The following is a 22,211-nucleotide window of genomic DNA, read 5'->3' as shown; positions in this document are numbered from 1 at the left end:
TAATTAGGCAATCTGGCAGAACAGGCTACAAGTTTTTTGACAAAAATATTGCAGCTTGCTGTTGATACACCTTCAGTCTTAAAACCTGAATATAGTTGCTGAGGCTGGCATCCCTGCTTAAATAGACCTCTCTTGTGTGCTCTCATTCAGTTTCTGGGTGTGAGCATAGGGTTAGATTGGAACTAGCAAGCAATGAACTCAGATTCCACTATTACTGACAACTGGAGGAGCCAATGCAGTCACTCTCAGTTTTATGTAGAGGAGATGGCCAGGGTAAGTTAAATCCGTCAAACGTTTAGTTTGAAATAAACAAAAAACTAAATTCGCACCAGGAGTAGTTCCAGTGTGATACTTAACACTCTGAGCTACTCAGTGATTTAAAAGACATAGCGCTTGTTTTAAAACAAATTCTCTTAAGGACACTCAAACCATTTTACATAGTCTTTCTCACAAACTTAGGTTTAAAAAAAGGGGGGGGGGAGACTCTGGTACCAAAGAAAGAGTAAAGACTTCTTTCACGAATGTGTGCAGTGAGTTGGGAAAGGGATAAGAGAAGAGTAAAGGAAGGAGGGAGGGAAGAAACTGTTCTCAAATCTCGCGAGACTCCCCCACCCCACTTTAAGTACCGGGATCTGAGGCGCAGCGCCGGCCAATCACGAGGAGCGTTCTCCGCGCGGTGACCGTTGCTAGGATACGCGGCGTCGCGGGGGTACTCTGAGGCCTGGCTCTTGGGCTGCGCACTGGTGAGCGGTGAAATGCGGGGCTGGCGCTCCCGTTGACTCCTCAGAAAGAAGTTCACGTCGCGGGGACCTAGCGGCGCCCCAGTCGCACCAGGCAAGGTGAGAAATCTCAGCTCCTTTGCCTTTTCCCTGCGTGGGTTAAGGTTCTGTGGCCACTCTTGACTCGCTCCAAACGGAACAAACTCGAATTCGTGGACTCCTGGCTGGTTCTATAACTTGGGGTCGGAGGCTTGGCCTGGGAAGTTCCACACTACGCCTGGACCGAAAGGATGCTCCAACCCGGGGAAGGAGGGGAAGGATACGGACGCCTCAGAAAAGTCTCTGCTCTGAAGGAAGGGGCGGTCAGCCGCCTACAGGAGAAGGACGTAGCTTCTTTCGGTTAATACAAGTCAGAATGGTTGGGTCTGGGAGGATAAGGGTAGTAATAATAAGGAAAACAAAACAACGTGATGTTTTCCATGTAAGAACCGAACTTAACAACAACTACAAAATAAGGACTCCTGGCCACTCTTTTGTTTTAGAGACGAAAAATCACATCCCAAAGGCATTGTGTGCCAAGTTTATGTAGTGGTTACTATCAGAGGTAGACTGTATCCTTAATCCTTGTAGAATCAGAGAATGTGTGAATACTGGCCTCTCTCTGCCATGATAAGAATATGGATCGAAGAACTCCAGAGATAGGGGTGTATTTGTTACGAGAGCCCACCTCCCGTTTCTCTTAACACAAGTGGGACTAACATAAGTTAGTCGTTTTCTCAGCTAACAGGAAAGCTAGAGGATTACTGAGGTTCTTTGTTGTTGTTGTTTTGTTTTGTTTTTTAACGACTTTTGAGTTTTGACTATAGGACTTTTCCTTGCAAAAATACTGTTGCTGTCTCTTTGTTGTTCAAAACCATAGGGATATGGTGCTACTTGGAATAGGAAAATGCTAAGGTTGACTTTTGTTCCCCCTACTTGAAGAGATAATGGTATTCATGTCCAAATGGAAAATTTCAGTCAACAAGTGAACATTCAGAATTGGTGCCTGGTTTGAGTGATAAAACTGTAGACATTTATGAGCACTTACTACAGTTGGAACTAAATGGTGTGTAAAATTGTAGAAGCCGTTGCAAAGCAAAGCCAAGGCGCTGAGCGTTAGGTGTAGAACAGTCCCATGGATGTTTTGTTTGCAGTCATAGTAACTGCTTCCCCCTCCCATCGCATGCATGTACCACCATATCTGATTTATTTTTAAAATTAAAATTGTAAGTCAAGTTAGGCATATATATCTCCCCAAAAAGTTTATCTTTTTTTTAAAAAAGACATTTTTTTTTCTCTTAGTGGTGCTGGAGAATGGTTGGGGTAATACTATTTTCTTTACCACTGAACTACCTTCTGAGCCCAAATATAGCAAATTTTTGTAATTGGGAATGCCTTTGTATTGGAGGATATCAAGAGACACTCACATAGTTTCTGTTTGCCACTGAATCAGATGCTGTAGATTAAAGATACCAGCCAACTCTTGTTCTCAAGGGAAAGGGATACAAAAGCAGATTGTTTCATCTATTGTGAGAGGTACAGGGACAGACATGTGGGCAGGATATATGGTAGCTTATACAGCTGTCCAGTAAGCCCTCAGAATTGATCAGCAGCCAAGAAGAGGTACTTTAGAATAGTCCTGGAAGAATTCTGAGAAAAGCCCATGTGTAAGATGTCTGTTAGGCAAGAAGACTCAAGAGGTTGTTGATATAATAGGCTACCTGAACTGTGAGGCTCTACACTGGATGCCAGCACTGTAAAAATAGAAAGGAAAGTGTGTGCACTAAGTATTTGAAGGAATTAATAATTCTCACAATTGGAAGTGAGAGAGGAAAAATCAAGGACCAAGTTTCTGATGTGTATGAGTAGGAAGGGCAGATTTGGGGGGTATGATAGATTCTCATTAATTATATACATGTTTGTCTCGAAAACGATTAGACTATATCTGAGTAGAGACATTAATTATTTATATATGAAACCCTGATAGTAAGTGTGTCAGAGAGATGAGGAGTTATGAATCTTTAGCTTATTGTCTGCTCAAACCTTGAGTGTGAATGTAATGGTGCAAGCAGAGCTTAGAGAGAAAAAGAAGACAAGACTATGGATGGCATTGTGTATTACCTTTAGAGCATACAAAACAAACTAGTACATCCTGCTCCAGGGTCAGCAGCCAAGAAGAGGATGAAGGAGACTGAAGAGAGAAGTAGAGTAGGCAGGTGCCATGCTGATGATTTCACATAGAGTGCACAACAGTCAAAGATGGAGTTACATCCCTGTAATATCGACAGAGAGCATTAAATGCAATGGTAGAAATCTAGGAGGTAGTGGAAATTAGCTTCTGGGTACAACTTGATTATATAAGGAAGACTTTCTGCACAGGCTAGAGAAGTTTGCAGGACAAATGAGTGTCTGTGGTTAGGAAAGAATTGAACATGACAAGAGATTGAAAAAAGTAAGTTTTAAAGAGAGCTGCAGCAGTGGGGATAGTATCTCAAGGGAGATGTGGAGTATATGACCCACATAGTGGGTCAAAGAGGGCAAATCAGAATAGTTTACTCTTGAATGAGAGAAGGATGACTGCTGATACTAGTAGCAGGATGTTCCAGTTGAGTTTATGTGCTCTAAAGGCGATGGAGTTTATGTCCTCATTTTCTCATTTCTAGGAAATCAGGTTATTTGATGGGAGTGATAGGAACACATGGAGACATGATTAAGAATTGTATACACCAAGAAGAATTAAGAGTGTCTTGCCTTTGCAGAGATGGAATATTAAAGACTGATACTGTAATAAATGTAGCTCATGCTGAAGTATACATGTGTAGTCAGAGGACGAGTTTGTAGTTAAGTTTTCTTCTTCCACCTTTACAAGGGCCCCAGGTATTGAACTCATATTACCAAGCTTGCGTGACATGTTTTTCTACTCAAATGAACCATTTCACTGGCCCCAGTCCCATAGTTCTAAATGAACTATTAAAGTAAAATTTGAGTAAAATTAAAGCTAATTTTGACTTGAAGTAGTATCTGAGTATGTCAGTGTGTAAGAGAAAAAACTCATCTTGAATTGGGTGTTTGAAAGAAGGGTATAATGAACTACAAGTATTTTGGTGTATGAGACCTCAAAGGAAAGTTGAATTATTTTTTTGTCTCCAAACAGTGGGTAAAGTGAACAATGGCCAGTAATCACAAATCTTCAGCCCCTCGCCCTATTTCTCGGGGTGGAATGGGACTAACAGGAAGGCCTCCTTCTGGAATAAGACCCCCGTCTGGCAATGTTCGAGTGGCGACTGCAGTAAGTTGGGAATCTGCAATAACAGAGATTTTACTTTATTGTTCCTTTATTCTTTAAACAATATTATTGCATGAAAAATGTTTTGGAAATATGTAAAAATACAATGTGGAAGAATAAGGCCATTATTAAGGAATTATTCTTAGTGATTATGATATTTTAAAGCTATAAGAATTTACTTCTTGTGCTGGGATCAAACACAGGGACTTGTATATACTAGGTGAGAGTAAAGCTATTATAACTAAAATTGTGCAGTGTATTTAGGAACATAATCTAGTGAGATAAAATAGACAAGAAACAGAATCAAGCATTTGTAAGAATTTTATTATGCATTTCAAATTAGTTAAAAAACACAGAATATTGAGACTGCCCCAAACCTAATGAATTCTTAAAGCAAATTTTTGTTTCTTCTTGTATCATTTATTAGGCTTACAAAGAGTGTAGAAACTTGATATTTTAAACAGTTTATAACTGGTAGAGAAAAATATTCATAATTAATATAAAGTTGATAAGTCTGAGGACTTTCTAATGATAGAAAAACCAAATACTTGAAAATATTTTAGTTTTTATATTTGAATATACAAAACTTGAAGATTCCATAAAAAGGAAAGAAATGATAAACTGCTAACTTTTTGTATGTGTGGTTCATATCTTTTTAAAATTTGAGACAAAAGCTCACAATGCACACCTTTAATCTCAGCACTTGGGAGGCAGAGGCAGGTAGATCTCTGAGTTCCAGTCTAGCCAGGTCTACAGAGCAAGTTCCAGGATAGCCACAGCTACACAGAGCAACTAGGCCTCAAAAAGACACACACACACACACACCTACACAGAGAGAGAGAGAGAGAGAGAGAGAGAGAGAGGGAGAGAGAGAGAGAGAGAGAGAGAGAGAGAGAGAGAGAGAGAGAGAGAGAGAGAGGATCAATTCTAATATACACTGGGCTAGCCTTGAATTCAGAATGTCCTTAGAACCACACACATCAGTATTCAGAATTTTAAGATGAAACAGCAAACTTTACTAATATGTATGAGTTTGTTCTAGATTAAAGTTTAAAACTCATGTTCAAGTAAAATTTTGTGAGTTTTTTTTTTTTTTAATCCTGGGGAAGAATAGAATTATAAATTGTTAGAATGGTAAAAACAAAAAGGAGAAAAGATATAATAGCCAAATATAAATACATGAATGGTATTAGTAAAATTTTTTTGATTGTCACAGAAATTGAGAAAAATATTTTTAAAATGTTAAGATAGTGGTATAAGTCAGTAGGAGAAACACCACATTTGAAAAAGTATGAAGTTTATAAACTGATCTTTCTAAGTTAAATAATAACTTACAAAGATGATTATATTTTCATTATTAAAATATTTAAAGACTTATTTTACATGTTGTTAGAAATGAAATGGAGGGTTAAGATACTCTGGAGGCTGAAGCAGGACAACCATGAATTCAAAGCCAGACTGGGCTACATAGGTTCCAGTCATGCTGGAAGAATAGCAAGAGCCTATCCAGGCCAGGAATGGACAATAGCAATACTGTGTCGAAGAGAAGAGAAGAGAAGAGAAGAGAAGAGAAGAGAAGAGAAGAGAAGAGAAGAGAAGAGAAGAGAAGAGAAGAGAAGGGAGGAGAGGGGAGGACAGGGGAGGAGAGGGGCGGAGAGAGAGGAGGGGGAGGTGGGAGAAGAGAAGAGAAGAGAAGAGAAGAAGAGAGGAGGGGGAGGGAGGGGAGAGGAAAAGAGAAGAGAAGAGAAGAGAAGAGAAGAGAAGAGAAGAGAAGAGAAGAGAAGAAGAGGTGAGGGGGAAGGAGGGGAGAGGAGAAGAGAAGGGAAGGGAGGGGAGGGGAGAGAAGAGGGAAGAGAAGAGAAGAGAAAAATAAAAACCCACCCTTTTCTCTGTTGTATACATCTGGTTTTGAGTAACTAAGAAAGTATGTAGCTCTGGTATTCAAGTTCCAATAATAGACTGATTATAGAAGAAATACAATACTTCGTTCTGTGTTTAAAGAAGAACAGCATCTTTTCCCCTCTAACTTTTATGATTTATGTAGACTTTAAGATAATGGTATCATATTATTATAACCTAAAATGTAAATAATTTTCTAAAGTCTTCATATATATGCTATCTTTTTCTCTTGTTCTAGAAATAATTGATACTTTTGTTGCTTGTTAATGAAATACTTGGAAAAGTAATCTGACAATTTATTGCCCAACTCTTACTTGCCATGTACTTGTGGGATGTCTGAGGTTTTGAAATGAGTGATGTTCATTGTAAAGCAATCAAACAGTGGCTGACTGGGGAGCTTCCTATTCCAGGCATTGCCAGCTGTTTGGTATGTAACTTATCAGCCTTCTCTGTGCATTTACAGATACAAACCACATATGCACACATGGCTTGTGGTCTGATTCAAAATCAGGATAATATTCTATTCATTGTTAGCCTTTTTTGCTCCTTTCAGTAGTATCTTTTGAATGTTCTTCCAAGTGAATACATGTACTTAACTTCATTGAACCTTATTTTCCTCTGTACTGCATCTGTAACTGATAAAGGGCAAAGCTCTCCCAGTTCTGCTTGCTTAAAGCAGCAGAAAGAATTGTTTAGAAACTTTCCAAAGCAAAGGCTCATCTGTCTCTCCTGGAGACCACTGTGGGTAGCCCTGAACTTTTTAATTTGAATTATAATCATTTCTATTTTTTAGCATATTTTCTGGATTCTGTACCAGTACTAGTGTTGGCAACTTATCTAAATAGTATGCAAGTAATTCTCTGAGTCACTTAAGAAGTGGGTAATTTGGTAGTTTTTTTTTTACTCATTTTTTAATTGGATATTTTATTTATTTATATTTCAAATGTTACCCCTTTCCCAGTTTCCCCTCCAGAAATCCCCTAACCCATCCACCCTCCCCCTGCTTCTATGAGGGTGCTCCTCCACCTACCTACCCACTCCTGCAACAAATTAAATGATAAAAATTTAATAATTAAAATTTTGTACCCTATATTTAATCTGCTCTTGTACAGAGAGAAATTTAAAACAAAAAGATAAAAAAGGTAGAAGATACAGAGAGATTTTGGAACAATTTTATAATTTTTATATATTTTATAATTTTGTAATTTCCCATGATTTTCTGTGCTGTAGAGTTGACAAGAAGAGATTATGTCTTTCCTCAGGCTGTGAAATAGTATTTTTTTTCCAAAATGAAAATTTTCTTTTTCCTAATTTTAAAGAAAACATATACTCATTATAATAATGCTTGAAACACTAGATTCTGTAAAGGAGAAAATCAACTATAATATCATTATGTAGAAATAATAATACTTTAATGTTTTTTTTCCATTTATTTATTTATCTGAGTGAAAGTGGAGGCCCATACCATGGTGCCCATGAGGAGGTCAGAAGAAAACCCTAGGGTGTCAGTTCTCTCTAAGTGTGTAGGGCCCAGAAATCAAATATAGATCAAAAGGTATGGCAGTAAGGGCCCTAGCTAACTGGCCCTATGTTAAAAGAAATTTTTTTTAGGTAGCTTTTGCTATGCAGTCTAAGCTGGCCTTGAACATGCAAATTATGTAGAGTTTTCATTTTTATAAAATTTCTCTTTATAATCTTATGCTAATAGGTATATAGTGTTTTTCCTGGTTTAATAAAAGTGTCAATTTCCTTCTCATTTAGATGCCACCAACAACAGCAAGACCAGGTTCTCGTGGTGGTCCCTTAGGGACTGGTGGAGTTTTGTCATCTCAAATCAAAGTTGCTGATCGTCCTGTGACCCAACAAGGTTTGAGTGGAATGAAGACTGGCATGAAAGGTATTTATTTTTGAAGATAAATATATTTTGTTCCAAAACTGTAATAGCACATCCTAATATATGAGAAATGTAGCTTGTAGTTCTTTTTTGTTGTTGTTTTGTTTTGTTTTTTCAAGACAGGGTTTCTCTGTGTAGCCCTGGCAGTCCTAGAACTCACTCTGTAGACCAGGCTGGCCTCGAACTCAGAAATCGGCCTGCCTCTGCCTCCCAAGTGCTGGGATTAAAGGCGTATGCCACTACTACCCAGCATAGTTCTTATTTTTTGACCTTTAAAATTATTAGATAATAGAATGCATGTGAAATACATTGTGAATTAGAAAGCTATGTGTGCTTGTGTGTGTGTGTATATGACACACTTTGATCTTCATTTTTCTGTTCATAGAGTTTTACTACAGCTGGAAGAAATTTGAAGAAGAGTTGATTATTGGAAATTAGATTTTTATACTATATAAGAATATTTTGAAATTCATTTAGTAGCATTCAACTTAGAATCCCACTTACTGAGCCTGTGAAATGGCTCCCGATGCCACCACCAACATGATGGAAGGAGAAACCCAGCTCCCAGAAGCTGTGCGCTGCACTGACCTTCATACATGTGCATGGCATGTACCCATGCACATACAATTTACACACTTTAATGTTTAGGAGATGAGAGCTATTACTGCTTTTCTCCACTATAGTGATTAGAAAGGAAATCAAGACTGACATTATGCTTCTCTCTAAGGCATAATAATTTATTTTTTTATTTATTTTTGAGACTGCCTCAAAAATAGTTAGTGGTCTTCACCCTCTCTATGCAACTGAGGACAATCTTGAACTCCTGTCTAGCTCTCTCAACTGTTGATATTACCGTACTTGGCTCAACTTAGTTTTGCAATTCTTCCTTTCTGGTGTGGTACTGGAGATAGAACCTGGGACCTTGTGCATAGTAGGCAAATGCCCTACAACTAAGTTATATCCCCAAACCTATTACATTGTGCTTATTTCAGGAATTTGATCAGTGTCATATATAAGCCAAATTAAACAATGATTAAAATGTTTAGGTTTTTTCTTGTGACTAATGATTTGTGAGGACTGACGATAATCCTGATGTACAAAGCTAATTTCAAGTGTAATATAAATATACCAACAGTGATATAACTCCATACCACTGATAGGACATTGTACGTTATATCTGCATGGTTTTAAGTAGTGTGAGGTAACATCCATACATTATGTGAAAGCACTGCAGAACTTGATTAGGGACTTGAGCATCCCTGGATTTGTGTCCATTGCAGTCTGCTAACCAATTCCCTTTTTAGACCAAGGAACAACTGTATTTTTATTATTTAATTTTATTATTATTATTATTTGCGTGTGTGTTTGTGTGAGAGTGGGGAGGGGAGACACACATGTATAATAGTACATGTGTGAAAGTCAAATGACAATTTTCTGGAGTTGTGTCTTTTCTCCTGTGTGTTCCCGGAATCATACTCAGGTTGTCAGGCTTGTGTGGCAAGCACTTCTACCCACTGAGCCATCTTGCTAACCTAACCACTTCTTAATCTTTCTTCCTAACCACTGTACCCTAATAGTATGGAATTCCTTTTAGGAGACTTAATATTTTTATAGTACCATATTGCTAACTAAGTAGAAAAACCATTGATTATTTAGAAGCTTTTGCTTAATTATTAATAATGTAAAAATATAGTTAATTATTATGTCTTTGACCTCCACATGTATGCTATGGCACATGTATTCCCCCAATCATACAATCTAATGATAATGAAATAACATTTTTAAAAAGTCCTTTTGTATTGCTCTGTTCTAAGCTTCCATGGGTCTAGTTTCTATTTAGTCAGTCCTGTAGTGACTAGTTTCTTTTTAAAAAGACTGTATTTTTATTTTAAAATGATGTGTATATGTGTACATCTATGTGTGGGTTTGTGCACAGAAGTACAGTGCCATGGAAGCCAGAAGAGGCTCTCAGATTTCCTGGAGTTAGAGTTACTGGCCGTTGTGAGTTGCCCATTGTGGATGCTGGTAATTGAACTTGGGTCCTCTGGAAAAGCAGAGGTGCTCTTAACCACTGAGCCATTTCTCCAGACCAGTGTCTTCTTTTTCTTTTCTTTTTTTTAAATTTAATTTATTTTTATTTTTTTAGTTATTCACTTTATATCCTGCTCACTGCCTCCCTCTTGGTCACCCCCACAAATCCTTCCCTCACTCTCCCCTCCCACTTTCCTCTGAGCAGGGGGGTATCCCTGCATTCTGGCACTTAAGGTCTCTGTGAGTCTAGGTGCATCCTCTCCCACTGAGGCCAGACAAGGCAGCCCAGCTAAAAGGACATATCCCACAGACAGGCAACAGCTTTTGGGATAGCCCTGTTCCAGTTATTTGGGATCCACGTGAAGATTAAGGTGCACATCTACCACATATGTGCGGGAAGTCTAGGTCCAGCCTATGTATGTTTATGGTTGGTGGTTCAGACTCTGAGAACTCCAAGGGTCCAAGTTAGTTGGAGAGTCTTGTTTGTTTACAGCCTTGCTTTTAGTTCCATCTTTGTGGTCTAAGTTCATCCTCCTTTCTGCCATGATTCTAGGACACTAGTTTTCAGTTGTTGTTCATATGATCTATTCTGGCATTCATGATTGAGGTCTGAGAATAGTGGCATGTAATAGTGATTGTGCCCTGGATTTGTTATTTGTTATGCTGGTTATTAATATTCACATCAAAAACATTTTTTTAGGTCCCCAGAGGCAAATTTTAGACAAATCTTACTATCTTGGACTTCTTAGGTATGTAAACTAAGTATTTTTTTAATGCATGACCTTGGAGTTTTAGTTGTGATATACAATAATTATTTACTTTTTTAGTTCTAAGAAAAAGTTTATATTTTAACACAATTTCTAGTTAATAGGCTGCATTGCATGGTAATACAGTTAGATTGAAATTTGTGTGGTACAGGGAGGTGCATGCATGTGTGTATTGTGGTATACATGTCTGGACTGATATTCATACACTTATATGGATGGACGTGGGTGCAGGAGGACAACCTTGAGTGTCACTTTTCAGACACTTTCCACTTTTGTTTTTGAGACAGTAGCTCTTTGCTATCTTTGAGCTGACTAAGGAGGCTAAGTAGGATATTGGCTGTTGAACCTCAGGGATCCTCCTGTTCCTGTTTCCCCAGGGTGGAATTACAAGCGTGGGCCATCAAACCCAGCTGTTTTACATAGATTCTGGCAGTTGAACTCAGGTCCTTGTACTTGCCAGGCAAATATGTTACCAACTAAGCTGTCTAACTAGGCTAAGATGCTACCATAATAAAATATCCAAGACTGGTTAAGCTATAAATTACAAGAATTTATTTCTCATACATTATAGAAGTTGGGAAATCTTACGATTAAAGTAATAGGAGCTTTGGTGTCTGTTCCTTATAGATGGCACATTCTTCTTACCATTGCATCACAAAAAAGAAAAATGAGGCCAGTATAGCTCCTTCCAGTCCTTTTTAAGGCACTAACATCTATGAAATCACCTTCATAGTTTCATAATTAGAAACTGAATTTCAGTTTCTAATAGTTTCATAATTAGAAACTGAAAGGCTCAATTTATTTCGCACATGTGCGTGTGAGAGTGTGTAGAGTGGCTTGAGACTGGGTCTTTCTACATTGCCCTGGCTGCCCTGTAACTCACTGTGTACACCAGGCTGGCCTCGCACTCACAGAGATCTACCTACCTCTGCATAGTAAGTGCTAGGATTTAAGGTTTGTGCAACTATACCTGGCAAAAGTCTTAATTTCTTAATACTGTTAAGTTGAGGATTAAATTTCAATGTGAATTTTAGAGGGAATACAGACATTCAGATCATATCATGTTTATTTTTGTCAGGAAGTAATAATCTTTTATGCTTTTTTAGGGTTATTCTAAGTATATTTATATAATTGAAATATCACTGATTATAGTATTAAGAAAGGAAGGGAGTGTATATTTATAATACCTTAATTATTATAGAAATTTATGTAAGTATGTATTTGGTCATTTGTTACAAACTTTCCCTAATTTTAATTAATTTATAAGCCTTTTGGGGGGTATTTTGAGTCAGGATCTCACTGTATAGTTTTAACTGTCCTGGAACTCATGTATACCAGGCTGTCTCAACTCATAGAGAATCTACCTGCCTTTGCCTCTTGAGCACTGGTATTAAAGGTATGTGCCATCATGTCTGGCTTTAGGCCTTTTAATAAGATGTCTAAATGAAGAATTTTAAAAGAAATATACCATTTTAATTTTATGTGTTTGAATGTTGTACATGCATATATGTAATTATGGCACATGTATACCCTTTGCCTGTGGAACTCAGAAGAGGGCATTGGATCCGCTGGAACTGGAGTTACAGATAGTTAGGAGCTGCCTGCCATGTGGGTGCTGGGAAATGAACCCTGTTCTTCCTAAGCTAACCCCAATCCCTCTATAAAGAAAGTAAATTAGTGATGTATCTCTGTTTTTCTTTGGTTTTTGGTTTTGATTCTGTTTTTTGAGACAGGGTCTCGTTCTGTAACACTAGCTGATTTGTAACTCACTGTGTAGACTAGGCTGTCCTCCAGCTTACATTGACCCTCCTGCCTCTGCTGCCCCTGCATGTTGAGATCAAAAGTGTGTACTACAGTGCCTGGCCTGTTTATCTTTCTTCATGACTGGAGTCTCTAAGACAGTTATTTTTTCTCATTTGTTCAGTAGAATAAAATAAAATAGTTTCCATTCTTGGTCACACAAACTCCTGAAACTATTCTTCGTAAATGAATTTGGTATTGTCATACATTTATGAAAAGTTTATTTGTTAGGAGTTTTTCTGAGTTAGAAGCATTGCTGAATTTCTTCTTCTTTTTTCAATTAGGAGCAAAATAAGTGAACTTACAACTGAAATTAATAAGCTTCAGAAAGAAATAGAAATGTACAACCAAGAAAATTCAGTGTATTTGTCATATGAAAAGAGGTGAGTAATCTTACAGTTAAAACATACAAGATCTTTATTAGGGATGTATACCTCTGAATATCAATTCAGTATTTATTCAGTATTATGCACATAATTTATTGAATATGTGTGCACCATCCATACAGTTCTTACTATTAAACTGTTTTATGTATTTATGAATGCACTTGTTTTTGTTCATAGGGCAGAGACATTAGCTGTTGAAATTAAAGACTTTCAAGGACAACTGGCAGACTACAACATGGTATTGCCTTTTTTTCTCAGAGAATTTCTCTTAATTTTTTATTTTTTACTTGATACTTAAAATTATTTTTTAGGGGACTGGAGAGATGGCTCAATAGTTAAGAGAACTGATTACTCTTCCAGAGGTCCTGAGTTCAAATCCCAGCAACCACATGGTAGCTCACAACCACCTGTAATGGGATCCTCTGTTGTCTTCTGGTGTGTCTGAAGACAGTGACAGTGTACTCACATTTATAAAATAAATCTTAAATTTTTTTAAAAAATACTAAATAATACTTCAGTCTGTTCTTGTGAAAAACTGAAACTGTAAGCATACAGAAATTAAATCACCCATTTGATTTCTCCTTCATTTCTTTCTCCAGAAATAACTTGGCTTAACATATTGATAGGAATTCTTTCAACTTTTTTCCATCTTAAAAATTTTTTAAAAATACATTTATATTGTACTTACTATTTATTTATTTACTTGTCTGTTCTGACCTTCCAGACACATTGATGGAGGTTGAAGGACAACTTGTGTAACTCACTTCTCTTCTATACAGGAATCAAATACAGGTCACCTGCTAGAGTAGGAAGTATCTTTTACCTGCTGAGCCATCTTGTACACCACCCATCCTTATTATATATACTTTTTTTTCCCTATAAATGCTTAAATAGTAATTCTTAAAAGCATTACAATTTATGAATGATTTTATTGCTTTAAAAAACATCTTTCACCTTGCTATGGAGTATTGTCATCATAAAACTTAAATAATTTTTTAGCATACAGATTACCTCCATTTATATGTTTAATTTTGTGCACATTCTGTCAAAATACAGTATTTGTATAAAAATAGTTTCATGAAGGATGTTTCCCACGGTGGAATGGTAATGCTGATAACCACCTATCCTTGGAGTAGCACTACCTCCAAGGAAGTCCCAGAATTTTCTTCTAATTTGTTACAATTATGGTGCCTTGAGTTGATGAAGTGGCTAGCTTTTGATGAGTAGGCAAATTATGATATAACTAGTTGATACTGTTAATACTTTCCAATGAAATGTTGCTAATTAGAGTACATTGCAGTTCTTTTTTTTTTTAATTTTATTTTTTGGTTTTTCGAGACAGGGTTTCTCTGTATAGCCCTGGCTGTCCTGGAACTCACTTTGTAGACCAGGCTGGCCTAAACCACAGAAATCCGCCTGTCTCTGCCTCCCCAGTGCTGGGATTAAAGGTGTGCGCCACCACGCCCGGCACGTTGCAGTTCTTAAATTTGATGAGCACCATAGTCTATAACAAACATTTTGAAACCCAATATTAATTAGGTTTACTTTCTTTATGTTATGTTTTAAAAAATTATTTATTGTTCTCTAGATCTTGTTTTACTTTTAATTATGAGTGTGTGTGTGTGTGTGTGTGTGTGCGCGCGCGCGCCTGCGCACTTGAGTACAAGTGCCCTCAGAGGCCAGGAGAGGGTGAGGGTGTGGAATCCTAGACCTGAAGCTATAGGCTGCCTGATGTGGGTGCAAGGAGTTGAATGCACATCCTCTGTAAGATCAATGCATGCTTTTAACTGCTCTGCCATCTTTTTAGCACCTCATGTTCTATTTTAAATATGAGAAAACCAGAGATTAAGTGTTAGATATTACCCTTCACAATAGTCACAAATAATATAAAATACCTTGGTGTGACTCTAAGGAAGTGAAAGATCTGTATGAAAAGAACTTCAAGTCTCTGAAGAAAGAAATCAAAGAAGATCTCAGAAGATGGAAAGATCTCCCATGCTCATGGATTGGCAGGATCAACATTGTAAAAATGGCTATCTTGCGGAACACACTCTACAGATTCAATGCAATACCCATCAAAATTCCAACTAAATTCTTCAACAAATTAGAATGGGCAATTTGCAAATTCATCTGGAATAACAAGAAACCTAGGATAGCAAAAACTCTTCTCAAGGATAAAAAGAACCTCTGGTGGAATCACCATGCCTGACCTAAAGCTGTACTACAGAGCAATTGTGATAAAAACTGCATGGTACTGGTATAGCGACAGACAGGTAGACCAATGGAACAGAATTGAAGACCCAGAAATGAACCCACACACCTCTATGATCACTTGATCTTTGACAAGGGAGCTAAAACCATCCAGTGGAAAAAAGACAGCACTTTCAACAAATGGTGCTGGCACAACTGGTGGTTATCATGTAGAAGAATGTGAATTGATTCATTCCTATCTCCTTGTACTAAGGTCAAGTCTAAGTGGATCAAGGAACTCCACATTAAACCAGAGACACTGAAACTTATAGAGGAGAAAGTGGGGAAAAGCCTTGAAGATATGGGCACAGGGAAAAATTCCTGAATAGAACAGCAATAGCTTATGCTGTAAGATCGAGAATTGACAAATGGGACCTCATAAAATTGCAAAGCTTCTGTAAGGCAAAAGATACTGTCAATAAGACAAAAAGGCCACCAACAGACTGGGAAGGGATCTTTACCAATCCTAAATCAGGTAGGGGACTAATATCCAATATATATAAAGAACTCAAGAAAGTGGACTCCAGAAAATCAAATAACCCCATTAAAAATGGGGCACAGAGCTAAACAGTGAATTCTCAGCTGAGGAATATCGAATGGCAGAGAAGCACCTGAGAAAAATGCTCAACATCCTTAATTATCAGGGAAATGCAAATCAAAACAACCCCGAGATTCCACCTCACACCAGTCAGAATGGCTAAGATCAAAAATTCAGGTGACAGCCGATGCTGGCGAGGATGTGGAGAAAGAGGAACACTCCTCCATTGTTGGTGGAATTGCAAGCTTGTACAACCACTCTGGAAATCAGTCTGGCCGATCCTGAGAAAATTTGACATAGTTCTACTAGAGGATCCAGCAATACCTCTCCTGGGCATATATCCAGAAGATGTTCCAACAGGTAATAAGGACACACGCTCCACTATGTTCATAGCAGCCTTATTTATAATAGCCAGAAGCTGGAAAGAACCCAGATGTCCTTCAACAGTGGAATGGATACAGAAAATGTGATACATTTATACAATGGAGTACTACTCAGCTATTAAAAACAATGAATTTATGAAATTCCTAGGCAAATGGATGGATCTGGAGGGTATCATCCTGAGTGAGGTAACCCAATCACAAAAGAACTCACATGATATGTACTCACTGATAAGTGGGTATTAGCCCAGAAACCTAGAATACCCAAGATACAATTTGCAAAACACATGAAACTCAAGAAGAATGAAGACCAAAGTGTGGACACTTAGCCCCTTCTTAGAATTGGGAACAAAACACCCATGGAAGGAGTTACAGAGACAAAGTTTGGAGCTGAGACGAAAGGATGGACCATCTAGAGACTGCTGCATCCGGGGATCCATCCCATACTCAGCCATCAAACGCAGACACTATTGCATATGCCAGCAAGATTTTGCTGAAAGGACCCTGATATAGCTGTCTCTTGTGAGACTATGCCAGTGCCTGACAAACACAGAAGTGGATGCTCACAGTCAGCTATTGGATGGATCACAGGGCCCCCAATGGAGGAGCTAGAGAAAGTACCCAAGGAGCTGAAGGTGTCTGCAACCCTATAGGTGGATCAACAATATGAACCAACCAGTACCCCCTGGAGCTCTCTAGCTGCATATGTAGCAGAAGATGGCCTAGTTGGCCATCATTGGGAAGAGAAGCCCCTTGGTTTTGCAAACCTTATATGCCCTAGTACAGGGGAACACCAAGGCTGAGAAGCAGGAGTGAGTGGGTAGGGGAGCAGGGTTGGGGAGAGGATATAGGGGACTTTTGGGATAGCATTTGAAATGTAAATGAAGAAAATACCTAATAAAAAATTGGAAGAAAATGTTAGATATTTTTACTTATGTTGTAATATATTAGATAAATATAAAATGTCAAAGAATAAATTAAAAACTCAAATAACTAAAAATATTAATAACATGTAAAATGTGTTATTTATGGGTTTAATGAGCTAATATTTATTGAATGGAAAGAAGGTAATTAATGATCTGATATATAGCTACCATTTAGGTAGTTTAGATTTTACCATCACTAATTTATATTACAAATTCAAAAAAGTAGTATTACATTTTAAAATATAAAAGTATAGATTAGAATGTTATAAATACAATAGTAAAGCTTCTTAGGTTTTTTTTTTTTTTTTTTTCTTTGCTTTTTCGGGACAGGGTTTCTCTGTGTAGCCCGGGCTGTCCTGGAACTCACTTTGTAGATCAGGCTGGCCTCGAACTCAGAAATCTGCTTGCCTCTGCCTCCGGAGGTCTGGGATTAAAGGCGTGCGCCACCATACCTGGCCATAACTTGAGCTTTTTGTTTTGTTTTGTTTTGTTTTTTCAAGACAGGGTTTCTCTGTGTAGCCCTGGCTATCCTGGAACTCACTCTGTAGACCAGGCTGTCCTCGAATTCAGAAATCCACCTGTCTCTGCCTCCGGAGTGCTGGGATTAAAGGCATGCGCCACCACGCCCGGCTGGCTTCTTAGTTTTTATCATCAGCTACACCAATGTAATTTTTTGACTATTGTGATTAGTTTTTTGACTAGTTTGGCCTTTTATTTAATATAAAACAACCCCCCCCATAAGAAAAAAACCAAAAAGAATCCCATAGTCGAAAACATTCCTCAAAAACAACAAAATTCTGTCACAGTGCTTTAATTCCAGCACTCCAGATGCAGAGGCACTCAGATCTCTGAGTTCCAGACTAGTCTGGTCTTACAAGTTCCAGGACAGTCAGGATTATATAGTTGAGACCTCTCAAAAAACAAAACAAAACAAAACAAAAAAACAGACACACACATAAAATTCTGCCTCTGCTGCTTCCTCAATTTCTTTAAAACATAGACTATAATTTATATGTGATAGAGTATTATGAAAACTGAATTAATACAGATTAAACAGTTCCTGGGTACTGTTTGGGAGAAGATAAAGCTGTGCTGTTATTCACTGATAGCATTCTTTGACTTAAGGGTTAGACTTCATGTATTAATGTACTGTTTATGCTTTGTTTTGTTGGTTTTTGGGTTTTTGTTTTTTGTTTTTGTTTTTTTTTTTGCTTTTTACTTTTTAGGGAAAAAACGTTTTTATATTTTCACTATTATAAATTTGTAAAACAGTTACTATTTTCCAGAAGGGGGAAAAATACAAGTGGCAGATAATTTCCAGAACCACTTTTTTCTGTTTCAGACTTTTCTTTATAAACTTGGTCTTTTCAGAGCAGTCAAAGCTCTTCAGTGTATGTGTATTGTCTTAAAGGGACAGTATTTGATTACTTCTCACTTTTCTAAACAAAACGTTTAGTATGTTTCGTTTTTCGTTGTAACTCACTGTTTTTTTTTTTCTTAGAAAATAAGATATGTGGAAGGAAATGACTAGATAATTATAAGAATAAACATGTATATTAAGACTTACCTAAAACATTAAGACTAACAAATGGCACTTTTTTTAATATATATTTTTTCTTTTAGTTGGTAGATAAACTTAATACCAATACTGAAATGGAAGAAGTAATGAATGATTACAACATGGTAAGAAAATACATAAATATAATCAATAGCTCCATATAAATCATATCCTATAAAATAAAGCACTATTTAGAAGTAGTTTGATAAAACTTTATGGACCTTATAGGCAGTTATGACTCTGATTATAAATATTCACAATTATTATTCAGCACCCTTCATTGTTCTTTTAAGTCTCGTTATACCCCTCCCGGTCCTTATCTCATTCCTCCTCACCCCGTCTCCAAGATGATATCTATCTCCACCCCCAGACTACTAGACCTCCCCACTCTCTGAAGCCTCAAGACTCTTGACAGTTGGGTGTGGGATTGGGTGCGTCTTCTCTCACTGAAGCCAGACCAGGCAGCCTTCTGTATACATGTGGGCCTCATATCAGCTCATCTATGCTGCCTGGTGTTGGCTCAGTGTCTGAGAGTTCTCAGGGGTCCAGGTTAGTTGAGACTGCTGGTCTTCCTAATGGGGTCTCCTTCCTCCTCAGTTTCTCCAGCTTTTCCCTGATTCAATCCCAGGGGTCCATTGGTTGGGTGAAAGTATCTACATCTGACTCTTTCAGCTGCTTGTTTGGCCTCTCAGAGGGCATGCTAGGCTCCTGTCTTTTATAAGCACACCATAGCATCAGTAATAGGGTCAGGCCTTTGAGCCTTCCCTTGAGCTGGATCCCAATTTGGACTTATCACTAAACCTCCTTTCCTTTAGTCTCTTCTCCATTTTTGTACCTGAAGTTCTTTTAGACAGGAACATGGGTCAGAGTTTTTGACTATGGGATGGCAACCCCATTCCTCTACTTGATGCCCTGTCTTTCTACTAGAGTTGGACTCTACAAGTTTCCTCTCCCCGCTGTAGGGCATTTCATCTAAGGTCTCACTTTGAGTCCTGAGAGTCTCTCACCTCCTACCTCTCAGGTTTGCCTGTTTCCATTCTTTCTGCTGGTTGTCAGGGTTTTACTCCCGTTTTTCCCCAACAACCCCAACTCCATGCCTGATCATAGTTTTCTCTTCCCCTCCTCCCCTTCCCCACCCATGTCTCTCCCTCCCTCTGCACCTACCTCCATTGCTTTCTTCTCCCTATCAAGGGGGATTGAGGCATCCTCACTTGGTCCATAAACCTCTGTTTCAACTGATCTTGCACTAAGGAAGTTCCATCTACATTTCTTGACTACATATTAGTTAACAGTATTTTGGTTTTAACCTTTTTAAAAAGATTTTATTTATTTTTATTTATATGAGTACACTGTAGCTGTCTTTAGATACATACCAGAAGAGTGCTTCAGATCCCATTACAGATGGTTGTGAGCCACCATGTGGTTGCTGGGAATTGAGCTCAGGACCTTTAGAAGAGCAGTCAGTGCTCTTAACTACTGAACCATCTCTCCAACCCTGGTTTTAACTTTTTTAAATGTTTCTTTAGGTTTTAATGTTTTAAAATAAAATTAAAACTCAATAGAAATACTATCTTTTAAAGTCTTCTTTAAAGTGCCTGGATGTTTGTCTGTAGGACTGTGCCCTATGCCCTCGGAGGCTAGAAAAGGGGGTCACATTGCCTGAAACTAGAGTAACAGATGGTTGTGAGCTCCTATATAAGTGCTGGAAAACAAATACAAGTCTTCTGGAAGAACAGCTAGTGCTCTTAACTGCTGAGCTATGTTTCCAATCTCTCATAGTTTTTGTAACAAGAAGGAAAAGGAATGGATATGATACTAGATATAGCTAATAATACTGTGTTTGGTAAATGAGAATTTGTGTTCAGTTAATATCTAATGTATTTTCACTTTAAACATTTGAATAAAGTATAGCAAGACCTGCAGCTTCTAATTTACTTATTTTTTGCTAGATTATAATTTATTTACATTATAAAAGGCTTCTATGAGAACAACATTTTTTAAAAAATTATTTTTTTCAAGACAGGATTTTTTTTTTTTTATGTAACCTTGTCTGTCCTGGAAGTTGCTCAGTAGATCAGGCTGGCCTTGAACTCAGAGATCTGTCTGTCTTTGCTTCTTGAGTGCTGAGAAAAATGACATGCCTCATGGAGCATGGTGGCAACACACCTTTAATCCCAGTACTTGGGAGGCAGAGGCAGGCGAATTTTCTGAGTTTGAGGCCAGAGTGAGTTCCAGGACAGCCAGGGTAGAGAAACCCTGTTTCGAAAAACAAACAAACAAACAAAAGACATGCCTCAGAACAGCCTGACTAAAACAAAACAGTAACAACAACATAAAACCCTAAAGCCCCAGAATTTTTAAAAAATGACTTGTAATTTGGGGTTCTAAAATAATTTTATAAATTATTTTTATTTTCATAAACTTAGAAATGAATATTATTTTTAGAAATAACAAAAACTTTGAAAACTATCTGGTCAGTTTTTTGTGGTATATCCAGATTCAGGTCTATGTATATAGAGCCAGCTAGGAGTCATTAGGAAATCATGAAGGATTTAAGGACAAAATTGTGTTGATTCTAGATTTAGCATATAGCTAATCAAGTATGTATGTATGTATTTATTTATTTTATTTACTTATATGAGTACACTGTAGCTATTTTCAGACATACTAGAAAAGGGCGTTGGATCTCATTGCAGATGCTTGTGAGCTACTGTGTGGTTGCTGGGAATTGACCTCAGGATCTCTGGAAGAGCAGGCAGTGCTTTTAACTGCTGAGCCATCTCTTTAGCCCCTAACCAAGTATTTAGTGAACATACAGTATATTATTGAAATGCTGTTTACATAAATTAAGTTTAAATTTAATTATTGGACAGATCACTAAAGAAAAATGAAGTATTTTGGTATGAGCTTATTATGTTAATATAAGGACTAATTTATTTATCTGGTAGTGTTTTTTGTTAGAGGAAAGTTGTATTTTTTTTCTAACTTTTGCATGTGGCATTATTGTAATTATAATAATCTCATTTAAATCATAATCTTTAGAGTAATTGTTACAGAGAGTTTGGTGGTTATCCTTTTTTTTTTAATGAATAATGTCTGTGTTAACTGTTTACACAGCTTAAAGCTCAAAATGATAGAGAAACACAAAGTATGGATGTCATATTTACCGAAAGACAATCGTAAGTACATATGCATAAATGAACTTTGGTATGTGGCTTATCTTGTGAGACATTTATTTCCTTATAAAATTTTAACTTTTTCTCTTATTTTGCTTTTGTTAATTGTTGGATTAAACTTTTATTTATTTTTATTTCATGTGCACTAACATTCTGCCTGCGTATATGTCTTGCAAGGGCATTGGAGCACCTGAAACTGGAGCCACAGAGAGCTGTGAGCTGCCATGTGGGCGCTGAGAACCGAATCTGGGGCCTCTGGAAGAGTATTCAGTGCTTCCAACCATTGAGTCATCTCTCCAGCCCTTAATTGTTGGATTCTTATGAGTCGATATTGTACTCAAACTCAGAAGTTTGTCAGTATCTCTGACTCTGTCTCCCAAGTGCTGGGATTACTGACAAGAACCACAACTGGCATCTTACTGAAACCTTACATTTAAAGTACATATTTGTAATAGAAAATGTATCATCATTTCTTAATTTACCATAACATCTTAATATTAAATTTATCTAAATGTCAAATATATGCTGTCTTATTTACTCCCAAGGAGCTAAATTCTATACA

The 22,211-nt window shown here is 37.5% G+C and overlaps 1 protein-coding gene across 3 annotated transcripts in view; it reads left to right on the top strand.

Annotated features, from left to right (window-relative positions):
• The first annotated feature begins 675 nt into the window (after positions 1-675).
• Ift74 (intraflagellar transport 74) overlaps positions 676-22,211 on the top strand; it is an 83,409-nt gene continuing 61,873 nt past the window's right edge. Inside the window, exons 1-8 of one of the 3 annotated variants that reach the window (XM_085839185.1) lie at positions 676-839; positions 3,913-4,047; positions 7,705-7,840; positions 10,569-10,617; positions 12,720-12,818; positions 12,999-13,059; positions 18,539-18,598; positions 21,591-21,652. In XM_085839185.1, coding sequence (XP_085695311.1) covers positions 3,928-4,047; positions 7,705-7,840; positions 10,569-10,617; positions 12,720-12,818; positions 12,999-13,059; positions 18,539-18,598; positions 21,591-21,652 — 587 coding nt within the window. In that variant the 5' untranslated portion in view covers positions 676-839; positions 3,913-3,927. Of the gene's footprint in view, positions 840-3,912; positions 4,048-6,181; positions 6,371-7,704; positions 7,841-10,568; positions 10,618-12,719; positions 12,819-12,998; positions 13,060-18,538; positions 18,599-21,590; positions 21,653-22,211 lie in introns of those variants that run through there. The other 2 variants (XM_085839186.1, XM_085839187.1) reach the window with 2 other exon arrangements.

This window comes from Mus caroli, unplaced genomic scaffold (genome assembly GCF_978045245.1).
Source record: "Mus caroli unplaced genomic scaffold, Mus_caroli_1 scaffold_6, whole genome shotgun sequence".
In the NCBI taxonomy this organism is placed as follows: Eukaryota; Metazoa; Chordata; class Mammalia; order Rodentia; family Muridae; genus Mus; species Mus caroli.
This window is presented reverse-complemented; position numbering and strand designations above follow the sequence as displayed.